This window comes from Anomaloglossus baeobatrachus, chromosome 5 (assembly GCF_048569485.1).
Source record: "Anomaloglossus baeobatrachus isolate aAnoBae1 chromosome 5, aAnoBae1.hap1, whole genome shotgun sequence".
Classification (NCBI taxonomy): Eukaryota; Metazoa; Chordata; class Amphibia; order Anura; family Aromobatidae; genus Anomaloglossus; species Anomaloglossus baeobatrachus.
Window position 1 is genome coordinate 386,206,738 of NC_134357.1, and position 12,463 is coordinate 386,219,200.

At 47.9% G+C, this 12,463-nt stretch overlaps 1 protein-coding gene across 3 annotated transcripts in view; it reads left to right on the forward strand.

Moving 5' to 3' along the window:
• Window positions 1–12,463, forward strand: part of ARHGAP23 (Rho GTPase activating protein 23) — a 139,974-nt gene that overhangs the window by 70,617 nt on the left and 56,894 nt on the right. For all 3 annotated transcript variants that reach the window (XM_075350083.1, XM_075350084.1, XM_075350082.1), the window contains exons 3-8: window positions 3,131–3,149; window positions 3,830–3,928; window positions 6,142–6,220; window positions 6,374–6,428; window positions 7,030–8,293; window positions 8,555–8,710. In XM_075350083.1, the coding sequence (XP_075206198.1) occupies window positions 3,131–3,149; window positions 3,830–3,928; window positions 6,142–6,220; window positions 6,374–6,428; window positions 7,030–8,293; window positions 8,555–8,710 (1,672 nt within the window). The remainder of the gene's footprint in view (window positions 1–3,130; window positions 3,150–3,829; window positions 3,929–6,141; window positions 6,221–6,373; window positions 6,429–7,029; window positions 8,294–8,554; window positions 8,711–12,463) is intronic.

The following is a 12,463-nucleotide window of genomic DNA, read 5'->3' on the forward strand; positions in this document are numbered from 1 at the left end:
TGGACGCGGGGGAATGGGCTCTGCACCCAGAAGTGCTTCGAGAGATCCATCGCCGCTGGGGAACGCAGGACGTCGATCTCTCAAGGTCCCGGCTTTCATGGCACGGTCTCAGGATCACAGACCTCTGGCAGCGGACGCTTTAGTCCAGGATTGGTCGCAATTTCGACTGCCTTATGTGTTTCCCCCTCTGGCGATGCTGCCCAGGGTACTACGCAGGATCAGGTCCGACTGCCGTCGCGCCATTCTCGTCGCTCCAGACTGCCCGAGACGGTCGTGGTATCCGGATCTGTGGCATCTCACGGTGGGTCAACCGTGGGCACTTCCAGACCGCCCAGACTTGCTGTCACAAAGCCCGTTTTTTCCATCTGAATTCTGTGGCCCTCAACTTGACCAGGTGGCCATTGGTCCTTGACTCCTAGAGTCTTCAGGGTTATCTCAGGATGTCATTGCCACCATGAGACAAGCCAGGAAGTCAACGTCCGCCAAGATCTATTACAGGTCTTGGCAAGGCTTTCTATCCTGGTGCGCTGATAACGGCTTCCTCCATGGCCGTTTGCCTTACCCACATTCCTTTCATTCCTACAATTTGGAATGGACAAGGGTTTGTCCCTCGGCTCTCTCTCTAGGGCCAAGTATCCACGCTCTCCGTGTTTTTTCTTTCAAAAGCGTCTAGCCAGGCTTCCGCAGGTCCGCACGTTCCTGCAGGGAGTCTGCCACATGGTCCCACCTTACAAACGTCCGTTGGAACCCTGGGATCTTAGCAGAGTCCTGACGGCTCTTCAAAAGCCGCCTTTTGAGCTGCTGCGGGATGTCTCTCTCTCCCGTCTTTCGTAGAAGGTGGCCTTCCTGGTGGCAGTCACATCACTTCAGAGAGTGTCTGAGCTGGCAGCGCTGTCAGGCAAGGCTCCCTTCCTGGTTTTCCCCCAGGATAAGGTGGTTCTTCGTCCTGTCCCGGAATTTCTCTCTAAGGTGGTATCCCCTTTTCATCTAAATAAGGATATCTCCTTGCCTTCCTGTTGCCCTAATCCAATTCACCAGTGTGAAAAGGTTTTGCATTCTTTGGATCTAGTGAGAGCACTCCGGTTCTACGTGTCTCGCACGGTGCCCCTGCGCCGTTCAGATGCGCTTTTTGTCCTGGTCGCTGGCCAGCGTATGGACTCTCAGGCCTTCAAGTCAGCCTTGGCTCGGTGGATCAAGGAACCGATTCTCGAGGCCTACCGTTCTTCTTCTGGGCTTCCGCTCCCTTCAGGGCTGAAAGGCCATTCTACCAGAGCTGTAGGTGCGTCCCGGGCATTGCGGCACCGGGCGACGGTTCAGCAGGTGTGTCAGGCAGCTACGTGGTCTAGTCTGCACACTTTCACGAAGCACTATCAAGTGCATACCTATGCTTCGGCAGACGCTAGTCTAGGTAGGCGAGTCCTTCAGACGGCGGTTGTCCACCTGTAAGAAGGGGCCGTTTTCGGCTCTTTTTTTATTGAGGTATTCTTTTACCCACCCAGGGACTTCTTTTGGACGTCCCAATTGTCTGGGTCTCCTAATGGAGCGACAAAGAAGGGAATTTTGTTTACTTACCGTAAATTCCTTTTCTTCTAGCTCCTATTGGGAGACCCAGCACCCGCCCCTTTGCCCTTTTGGGCTGGCTGTTCTTTTGGGTTATGGTCTTCAGTTCTCCGAACATCCTTCGGATTGAATTTACCCTAGACCAATTTATAAGTTTCCTCCTTCCTGCTTTTGCACCAAAACTGAGGAGCCCGTTGTCCACGGGAGGGTGTATAGGCAGAGGGGAGGGGTTACACTTTTTAAAGTGTAATACTTTGTGTGGCCTCCGGAGGCAGAAGCTATACACCCAATTGTCTGGGTCTCCCAATAGGAGCTAGAAGAAAAGGAATTTACGGTAAGTAAACAAAATTCCCTTCTTTAAATAAAAACTGGATAAGGTTCCCCCTCCACCAATTTTGATGCCCAGTCATGATAAAGAAGACACCTGAGAGCTATTGTTCTCAGGCTGGGGAGGCCTATGGTTATTTGGGCCCTCCCAGCCAGAAAATAGAAGCCTGCAGCCACCCATGATTGCCGCTTCCATTATATGCGACAATCCCTGAACTTTACCCTGCTCATCCTGATTCCCCGGTGTGGCAATCTCGGTATAAGGGGTTAATGAGAGCTCACAGCTGCCACTAAGCCCTAGATTAGTAATGGGAGATGTCTGAGACCCCCCCCCCCCCCATTACTAATCTGTAAGTGAAAAGAAATAAACATAAATGCCGAAAAAAAATCCTTTATTTGAAATAACATGCAAAAAAACCTCACCCTCTTTCACCCATTTTATTAACCGCAAAAACACCCAAGTCCGACGTAATCCACATGAGGTCCCATGACAATTCTAGCTTTGCTACATATGAATTGATAGCGTGTGGGCATAGAATATGACCACCTGCTGTGTGCTTCAGACAGGCAATGAGCTGCAGCGATGAGCGGTGACATCAGTCAGGTTATTTGCAGTTCTCACGCAGGTAACTTGACCTCAATTGACCTTTATTGAACTGCGTGACCTTACCTCAGTGCATACTTATGAAGGATAATGAGCGGCCTTGGAAGTAGCGTTAGAGCTGCATGGTGACTGGCAAGTATAAAGCGCCTGCTCTAATCCCCCTATCCCTTCTACCACCATTTTTAAGCTTTTGATTTGGATCCCCACGACTTTTATATGGGGACTGGCAACTGGTCAGATATACAGGATCAATTCCGGGCCCAATCCAGGGTTGTTTTGGTTTTTTTTTTGTTTTTTTTTTACCCCAGTTGCACCTGCTGATCCCAGGTATCTGCGTGTCCGACCATTACTAGTGATGGCATACCCTTTTGATATGCCTAGATGGATATACTGCTTCATTAATAAGAAAAATGAAATTGCCCTCATTACTGAACTGCGTTTCCCTCACGAAACTTAGTTACCATTTTAAGGTATTTGCACTGGTGTAGACATGTCAGCGGATTGGTAGGATTCTTGGTGCCAGAAATCCCTCCATTCACTAAAATAAGGGCTTTAGAGTGTAACACATAAATATATTGTGAAGTATGCTGGCTTTGCATTCTTTGTACTGGGTGTTTACATTCTCTGCTTTTCTTGCAGGAAGAAAATGGCGGTGCAGGTATGTGGCCCAGATGTTGTATATACATTATGTAGTCTGCAATGTGGTAAATATTTTCTTTACAAAGTTTTCAAGGCCTCTAAACACACTAGAGTGAAGTCGCTCAAACCTGCCGATTTTGGTGGGACCTTCAATCCTTCTGATGTGTATGAGGGCCTCCCAACTTCCCCAACACCCCCTCCATCCCCCTCCTCCCCGGACAGGGTAAGGAAAAGGATGATAGGATATTCGGAATTTTAAGACTTTTGTTTTCCGATACACCGCTCTCAAAGTTGTCTGATGGCGGCTTTTTCCTTTCTTTCTGATAACATGTGAACTCTCAGCTCAGCTGTTGTCCATGTTGTCCATGTGCATGGGGAAGTTGGAAGGGATGGCTGTCTGCCAATTTGAAGGGTCTGATGATGGCCATCTCAAATGTTTGGTCAGCTTTACACAAATGGGCTTTAGATGTGGCCCAACAGACAGCGAAGTATAAGGTGGAGCAGAGGGTGGCTACAGTTTGATTAACCGTATAGAGGGGTCTATGATGCCCGTATGATGCCCGTTGATATTGGCTACACGCCTGTTTTTTGTACATTAAATTAATTATACAATTCTCCTATATGCAAAATGTTATCTTTTTCCTTAAGCAGCTTAACCCTTCTCCTTCTACAAGTCTCTGTTCTTGTGCTGTGTTTTAGAGTATCCCTCTGCATCCAGTCGCCTGGAACCAATGGACACCATCTTTGTCAAGCAGGTGAAGGAAGGTGGACCTGCCCAGCAGGCTGGATTGTGCACTGGTGGGTGATGGGACAAGAGTAGAGAGTGATTGTATTCATATAGATTTGTATGTAACTTGTACGCAGCAAAGGATGTATTTACTGCGTAGTATATAGCACCGATATGTTCCACGATGTTGTACACTCACTGTGTCAATGCACATTCATGTAGACACTGCCTTAGTGAGCACAATCTTAAAGGAGTTGTCCGACATAAACTCAAAAATTGTTGTTAAGCTAATCTGTGCTGTATTGTCATATAAATCACCCCTACATTATTTTTTGTTTTCTAACTTTTGTTCCTCTTGAATTATTCCTTTATTCTCTGCAGCTCTGTGTTTACATTCAGCTCCAGCAAACTGACCTCTTCCTGTGCAAACCTCAGTCAGAGCTGGCACCTCCCGGCTTCAGTGTCCAGCCCCTTCCCAGTGTCCAGCCTCGCCCCCTGCCCACCCCCTGCACACACATTCCCTGTCAGTATTCTTCCCCAGCACCTGACCTGTTATCACTACAGCATTGCAAATAACAGCCCCACATCGGGCTCTGCACCCCGCACCACATCGGGCTCTGCACCCCGCACCACATCGGGCTCTGCACCCCGCACCACATCGGGCTCTGCACCCCGCACCACATCGGGCTCTGCACCCCGCACCACATCGGGCTCTGCACCCCGCACCACATCGGGCTCTGCACCCCGCACCACATCGGGCTCTGCACCCCGCACCACATCGGGCTCTGCACCCCGCACCACATCGGGCTCTGCACCCCGCACCACATCGGGCTCTGCACCCCGCACCACATCGGGCTCTGCACCCCGCACCACATCGGGCTCTGCACCCCGCACCACATCGGGCTCTGCACCCCGCACCCGCACACATATGGCTCTGCACCGCACACGCACACATATGGCTCTGCACCGCACACGCACACATATGGCTCTGCACCGCACACGCACACATATGGCTCTGCACCGCACACGCAAACATATGGCTCTGCACCGCACACGCACACATATGGCTCTGCACCGCACACACACACATATGGCTCTGCACCGCACACGGCGCTCTGTACCGACACCCTTATCCCATAGGAAACACATGTAGGGAGTACATACTCACCCTTCCTCGGTCCCCGCCGCTCCTGCACGTTCGCGCGCTGTCTGTGCTCTGGACATATCAGCACAGTAGTGACGTCACCGCTGTGCTGAAGAGAGCACAGACAGCGCGACAGTGATGAGAAGCAGCGCTGCGCTGCTTCTCATCAGCGCTTTCAAATGTACCGGCATCTGTGATCTGTGATGCTGGTACATTTGAATGTGCGATCCTGAGCAGGGAGCCTGGTGCTGGCGGTGACACCACGGCAGCCGCCGCCAGGCCCCTCCCCCAGGTCACGGACCCCACAGCAGTGCAGGGGGAGGTTGCGGGGAGAGTAAGGGGTGCGGGGGAATGTGTGGGAGGGTGCAGGGAAGGGGGGCGGGGAGCATCGCACTGTACAGCCCAGCAGGGCGGTAACATGCTGTTCCAGATTTGCATGTCAACATGGTCCTGCCCATGTTGACATGAAATGACCGGAAGCAGCAAAAACGCGGCAGGAGCGGTCACATGACCGCTCTGAGCTGGGGGAGAGGGGCTGACAGCAGGGCAGGTAAGTGGTCACTATCTACTTACCGGCCCCAATGTAGCCCAATAGGGTAATAAAAAAAAAAGTCAAAAGACGCCGGATAACCCCTTTAAGTACAATTTCTGGTGGTGAAAATGTGGAGTCAACCCCAACATTACTATTTGTCACTTACATCACTTACACCTGTTTTTTGTTTTTTCTTTTTTATTAAATCAGATCTTTTTTCATAAATTTCAGATATGTTACATACTCCATTTTGTAATAAAAGGCATTTGTATATGAAAAACAAGAATCCACACACATTTACCCCTATTACTCCCCCAATAAAGCGCTCTTGCTCTTGGCAACCCATTTTCCTTACATAATTTTCTGTAAATCTCTAGAACCTGTTTTTTTTTTTTTTTTTTTAAATTTTTTACCTTTCTGGTGTGTAAAGGGAACCTGTCCATGTCATTTATCCCCACTAAATTGCCCCCAATGACCTACAGGGCCTGCAATGTGCATCACTAGAACAAGCCTGTGAGAAATTGATGTCTGAATGAGGCTTTAGGTGTCTTCTTTGAGCACTAAGCCTGTATCTGTTCTTTTTGGTTGACGAGCTGTTTATTTTTCAGGTGACCGGCTCGTAAAGGTTAATGGAGAGAGCATAATCGGAAAAACGTATTCACAAGTCATTGCTCTGATACAGAACAGGTGTGACGTGGGGCATATTGAGGAGTGTGGGAGGGAAGCGCATGACCATGGCAGTTTCTGACACACAAGTAGATGAGACTTTCTGACTCGAGTTTCATATATTGATGTATGATTTTGTGTGTTTTTTTTTTTTGTTTTTTTTTCTTTACCTAGTGATGATGTGCTGGAGCTCTCCATTATGCCACGGGATGAAGATATCCTACAGCTGGTGAGTGCCACACATGGAAGCCTCCTGGGACTGTTAGACTTCTAGCATAACCTCTGTTTACCATCTATGTCTGCAGCTTTTCTATTTATCTGCTAAACCGAGGCCTTAAAATGTGATACATATATAATTTATTACGTGATCTATTCAGTGTCTTGATTACATATATAACTGGTATCTGTAGGAAATGATTAGCTGAGCATTTCTATGTGCATGTATTTAAAATAATTCTATTAATTGAGTTCCAAAACCAACTTATTGCCCTAAATCCTGCCCTATCCCCCACCACTGCTGAATTAGTTTAAACGGGTTGTTCTACTGGACAACCCCTTATTAATGGTCTCTTGGAGGTGACAAACACAAATATTGTATTCACCCCATGAACTGGTACCTCTTCTCCATAGTAAACAATGACTACAGAAGAGCAGCGCTAGTCCACGAGTTGAGGATCACTTTTTGTTCTTCTTCTCACCTCCTTGGTTTCATTAATAGTGGGTATCCAGTAGTGAACAACCCTGTTGAAATGTATTTAACATGCTATTAGTCTTTTACATGGCGTCATCCCAAGTTCCTAATATATTTTTACTTCTATTGTCACCTTCAGGCGTACTCACAGGATGCATATCTGAAAGGGAATGAGCCATACCGTGGAGGAGCACATAGTATCCCCGAGCCACCCCCTGTGTTTTATCCATGGCGGAGTCAGCCACCTGAATGTTCTCCTGGGTATCCTGCAAGCTCCAGAGTACAGCACTCCAACTATGAGGACTTTGCTTCCATCAGAAGCCCCATACATGGCGATGTTCCAAGGAGCAGCCCTACTCACCATGACAGCTATTCCAGACCTCTTCCTAATCCTCTCCCTCCTCACAGACCCTACATGGGAACTCCATCTTCATCTGACAGATTCAGAGGACCAGGCCCTCCATGTAATTCTGCATATGGTTGGGCTTCACGTTATCAGCCAGAGCCTCCAAGTAAAGCTCCTGTAGACTCTTGGGAGCAGACAGCTAACCCCCGCTGGGTGAGTCATTGGGAGAGACAGCAAGCACTGTGCAACTGGATGTCCCAACAGACCCCTCGTAGGAGGGGTTCTGCTTTACCCCCAAGAAGACGTAGTGCCTCACAAGATCGCCTAGGAGAAGTTTCCCATCCTAGCAACTGGCCCCATAGTGTGTCACAAGATACTCTTCACCATCCTCCTGAAAATGATTCTTGGGGTCATCGAGCGCAGTCAGATAATTTTCTGGCCCATTATGGAAGATCTATGGAGAAACTGGAGTTGAATGCTTTAATATCGCCTCCTTATGAACGCCCTGTTTGGTGTTCAGACCGACTCCCACGGACAACACAAGCAGTGTCACGTCCTCCTGTAAGTCAGACTATGCCATCTGTCCCTAGAGATGTAGCAAAGCCTCCAACCCAGCACTCTAGTTCTGGGGATTCCGGGTACATTGGGTATCGGAGTTATAGTCCATCTTTTCAGCGTCGGACTGAGCTGCTTCATGCTTTTTCCTTTAGGGAGACTGCTTTTAGTGGCTTCCCTACATTTAGGACAGCACAATATCCAAGTTCTCCCCCATCTCCAACAGAAAGGAGAGAACCATCTGTAAGTGTCAGCTCCACAGATGAGAGTAGTGCAACGGAGGAGAGAAGAGAGGAGGTAGTATTGAGACAGAAGCCCCCATCAGGGCGCAAGCCACCGGCAGCTGCTCGACAAGTCAATGTTCTCTTTCCTGATGAAGGCAAAGACTTGGAGTACTCGCCTTCTCCTGCTGGCAGTGAGGAGACAACCAGTGAACGACCACTGCAGAGGGTACCCCCCTTACCATTTTCTGAGGAGCCTCTGGCATCGATCCCGTTTATTGGTAAGATTGCATTAATTGATTTGTTTGTTACTAATGCATTTATCTGACAGTGGATCTTCACGAAGTTCTCCAACAATAGACATTTCTTCAATGAGCAGGTCCATCTGACTAGAACAGCAGGATTGACCACTCCTGCATGGACACCGCTCTGTTAATATCAGCGTTATGTAGGCTTACATATAAGAGACTTTTTGTGATTGGACTCTTCACACATCCAATTTAGTTATAATTTGCATCATCCTAATTTGTAATTCTTTACAGATGAGCCAACAAGTCCAAGCATTGATCTACGAGCCAAACATGTCCCTGCTTCCTGCGTGGTATCCAGCGCCATCAACTCTGCCCCTGTGATCTCAGACAGTCCTTCCTCCCCAACATTTAGCTTTTCCATCGGTCGTCATTACTCACAGGATTGCAGTGAGTACCCTAATTGTGTATTTGAATACTGGTTCCCTATGTAGTGTATTCAGGTTTTTGAAGTTTGGTGATATTGGGAAATTATTCATAAAAACAGAAATGGTTAAATAGCTATTAACCCCTTAACGACCACGGGCGGTAAAATTATGTCCTAGTGGTCATAATGTTAATCTCCCGCTGTTGCCGGCGGCAACAGCGATTAACCACACTCCTTGTCACGGACAAGGAGTGAGATTAACCACACTCCTTGTCGAAGACACACAGTCTCATCTAGCACTTCCATAGAAATTGGACTAAAGTTGCCTGAACCAGTCGATATTTGACAGTCACATTTGTTTGGAGGCCTCCCAACTCTCCACAGCACATAGTGTTCGGGGAGAGAAGGATCCAACGTGTTAAGGTACCGTCACACATAACGAGATCGCTAGCGAGATCGCAGCTGAGTCACGGTTTGTGTGACGCAGTAGCGATCCCGTTAGGGATCTTGTTATGTGTGACACCTACCAGCGATCAGGCCCCTGCTGTGAGATCTCTAGTCCTTGCAGAATGGTCCAGGCCATTTTCTTCAAAGGCGATGTCCTGCTGGGCAGGACACATCGCTGTGTTTGACGCTGTGTGACAGGTAAAATTCACTAGTTACAGGGTGTGCATGCAATTACCATAAAACCCTATCTAAAACTTAAAGGGAACCTGTCAGCAGAAATTTCCCCTAAAACCTCACAGATTCCCCCTCTGCAGCTCGTGGGCTGCATTCTATAAAGGTCCCTGTTAGTATTGTGGCCCCTTTCTGACCAAAAAAAAGAGTTTATAAAGAGGTACCTTTTTGGCTTCGGATTCTATAAATCAGACACGGGGGCGGGCTGCCTGATGGCCGTTATTCTGCCCCCTGGTGCTGTATACCGCCCCCATCGCTGATTTCCATACTTTTGGACGCCGCCCACTGCTCCAGCCATCCCCACGCATGCCCAGTGCCAGTCTCACGGGACTGAGCAGTGTGACCGCTGGTGACGTGTGCGCAGACAAGTGATTATGGGCGGGACTGTGACTGTTATCAGCAAGTACCCGCCCATAATCTCGTGAGCGCGCAAATCTCTCCAGCATTCACACTGAGCTCAGTGTAAATGCTAGACTGTATGGGCTGCTTCCAGGGATGACGTCCCTTTGTCATGTGATAGTATTTTGAACACGCCCCTATCACGTGACAAAGGGACGTCATCCCTGGAAGCAGCCCATACAGTCTAGCATCTACACTGAGCACAGTGTGACGCTGGAGAGGTTTGCGCGCTCACGAGATTATGGGCGGGTACTTGCTGATAACAGTCACAGTCCCGTCCATAATCACTTGTCTGCGCACACGTCACCAGCGGTCACACTGCTCAGTCCTGTGAGACTGGCACTGGGCATGCGCGGGGATGGCTGGAGCAGTGGGCGGCGTCCAGAAGTATGGAAATCGGCGATGGGGGCGGCATACAGTACCAGGGGGCAGAATAACGGACGGCAGAGAGCCCGCCCCCGTGTCTGATTTATAGAATCCGAAGCCAAAAAGGTACCTCTTTATAAACTCTTTTTTTTGGTCAGAAAGGGGGCCCAATAATAACAGGGACCTTTATAGAATGCAGCCCACGAGCTGCAGAGGGGGAATCTGTTAGGTTTTAGGGGAAATTTCTGCTGACAGGTTCCCTTTAACATTTAATCTTATTTAAATTCTAAAAGGTACATTACCACATTTGTGTGAATAAAGTGATTTTGTGCACAGAAGAGAGAGGGAAAATAAATCCCTACAATGTCCACTCCCTCCTGTGCTCTACCTAGCCGTGGAGGTTGGCACCCTAAAGATACATAGTGGCGCCCCCACTCCTCGACGACTGTCCCTGCTATGACCCTAGGAGCCCCTAGCCAAAAAATAAAGTGCAGTGCGTATATATAAAGTGCAGTACAAAACCATAAAGTGATACTGTGCCAAAATGGAGCTCACAATCAACCTCAAAAGATAAGAGGCCGCAATCCTTTCTCAATGAGAATCTCAATTATAGCAGGGACATAAAACTTAGCTTATGCTGCCTCAACGCGTTTCCCCATTTCATGGTTCATCAGGAGGCCAATATCCATCTGCTGTGGTACGATAAACCTGTGGCAGCCAGTGTGCTGCCAGATTCACATGATGCTAAGGGGGCCACCAGGTGATTAATTTACCTTATAACCCCTCAGGTGTCCTTCAATTCCAGGTTCTAGCCAATAAGCATTATAATTCTCAATTACCTTATTCGCTGTCACAATATGACCCGTTGCTGTTCCTCCACATGTCCTACAATGGTGCCCGCCTTAACTTCCGTGTTCAACAGTGGATCGCACGTGTGTCCCGCCCCCATACACGTGGGGCCGCGTCAATGCGCGCACTCACGTGACAGCGAATAAGGTAATTGAGAATTATAATGCTTATTGGCTAGAACCTGGAATTGGAGGACACCTGAGGGGTTATAAGGTAAATTAATCACCTAGTGGCCCCCTTAGCATCATGTGAATCTGGCAGCACACTGGCTGCCACAGGTTTATCGTACCACAGCAGATGGATATTGGCCTCCTGATGAACCATGAAATGGGGAAACGCGTTGAGGCAGCATAAGCTAAGTTTTATGTCCCTGCTATAATTGAGATTCTCATTGAGAAAGGATTGCGGCCTCTTATCTTTTGAGGTTGATTGTGAGCTCCATTTTTGCACAGTATCACTTTATGGTTTTGTACTGCACTTTATATATATGCACTGCACTTTATTTTTTGGCTAGGGGCTCCTAGGGTCATAGCAGGGACAGTCGTCGAGGAGTGGGGGTGCCACTACGTATCTTTAGGGTGCCAACCTCCACGGCTAGGTAGAGCACAGGAGGGAGTGGACATTGTAGGGATTTATTTTCCCTCTCTCCTGTGCACAAAATCACTTTATTCACACAAATGTGGTAATGTACCTTTTAGAATTTAAATAAGAAAAAATGTTAAGTTTTAGATAGGGTTTTATGGTAATAACACTGTGTGACAGGGTCACAGTGACTGCTGAGATCGTTATACAGGTCACTACTGCGACCTGTATTGTTCCTGCATCACTGGTAAGATCTGACTGTGTGACATCTCACCAGCGACCTCCCAGCGACTTACCTGCGATCCCTATCAGGTCGCATCGTTTTCGGGATCGCTGGTAAGTCGTTGTGTGTGACTGGGCCTTTTAGATTTCATTTGGCCACTCCTTTGTACACCTAAAGATAAGCCGCTGCCAGAGGAGCCTGACAATGGCTCTGTCATAAAGACATAGGAGTGCTCAACTCAGCTGGGGGAATGGAAAGAGTTAGCTCTGTCAACCACTGTCCTTCTGCTGATGTCTATTTACTGTGTATGGAAACTTTACTTATTTCCCAACCAAAATTGGAACTGTTCAGCAGGAAATTCACCCCTTTCTACTCTGCAGGATTTATACAAGACTAAAGGCTTTAGGAACATGAAAATCCATTAGACAGAGATCAACATGATCTCCTGTTTAGTGTTCTCATTCTTTTCTAGGTTCAGGGTGCCTTTTAGGGTGTATTTACATGAGTAACTCTCACAACTTATTGATTAGACATCTTTGTCATGATTTCGCTTAGAATTTTTGCAGATTTTCTCTAATTTACGGCAAAGCTGTGGCATTTTTCTTGTATTTGCTAAAGAGTTGTGGAAAAAGCACACACAAGTGTGAGTAATTTCTGAGAATGTCGTCAAACCAACATA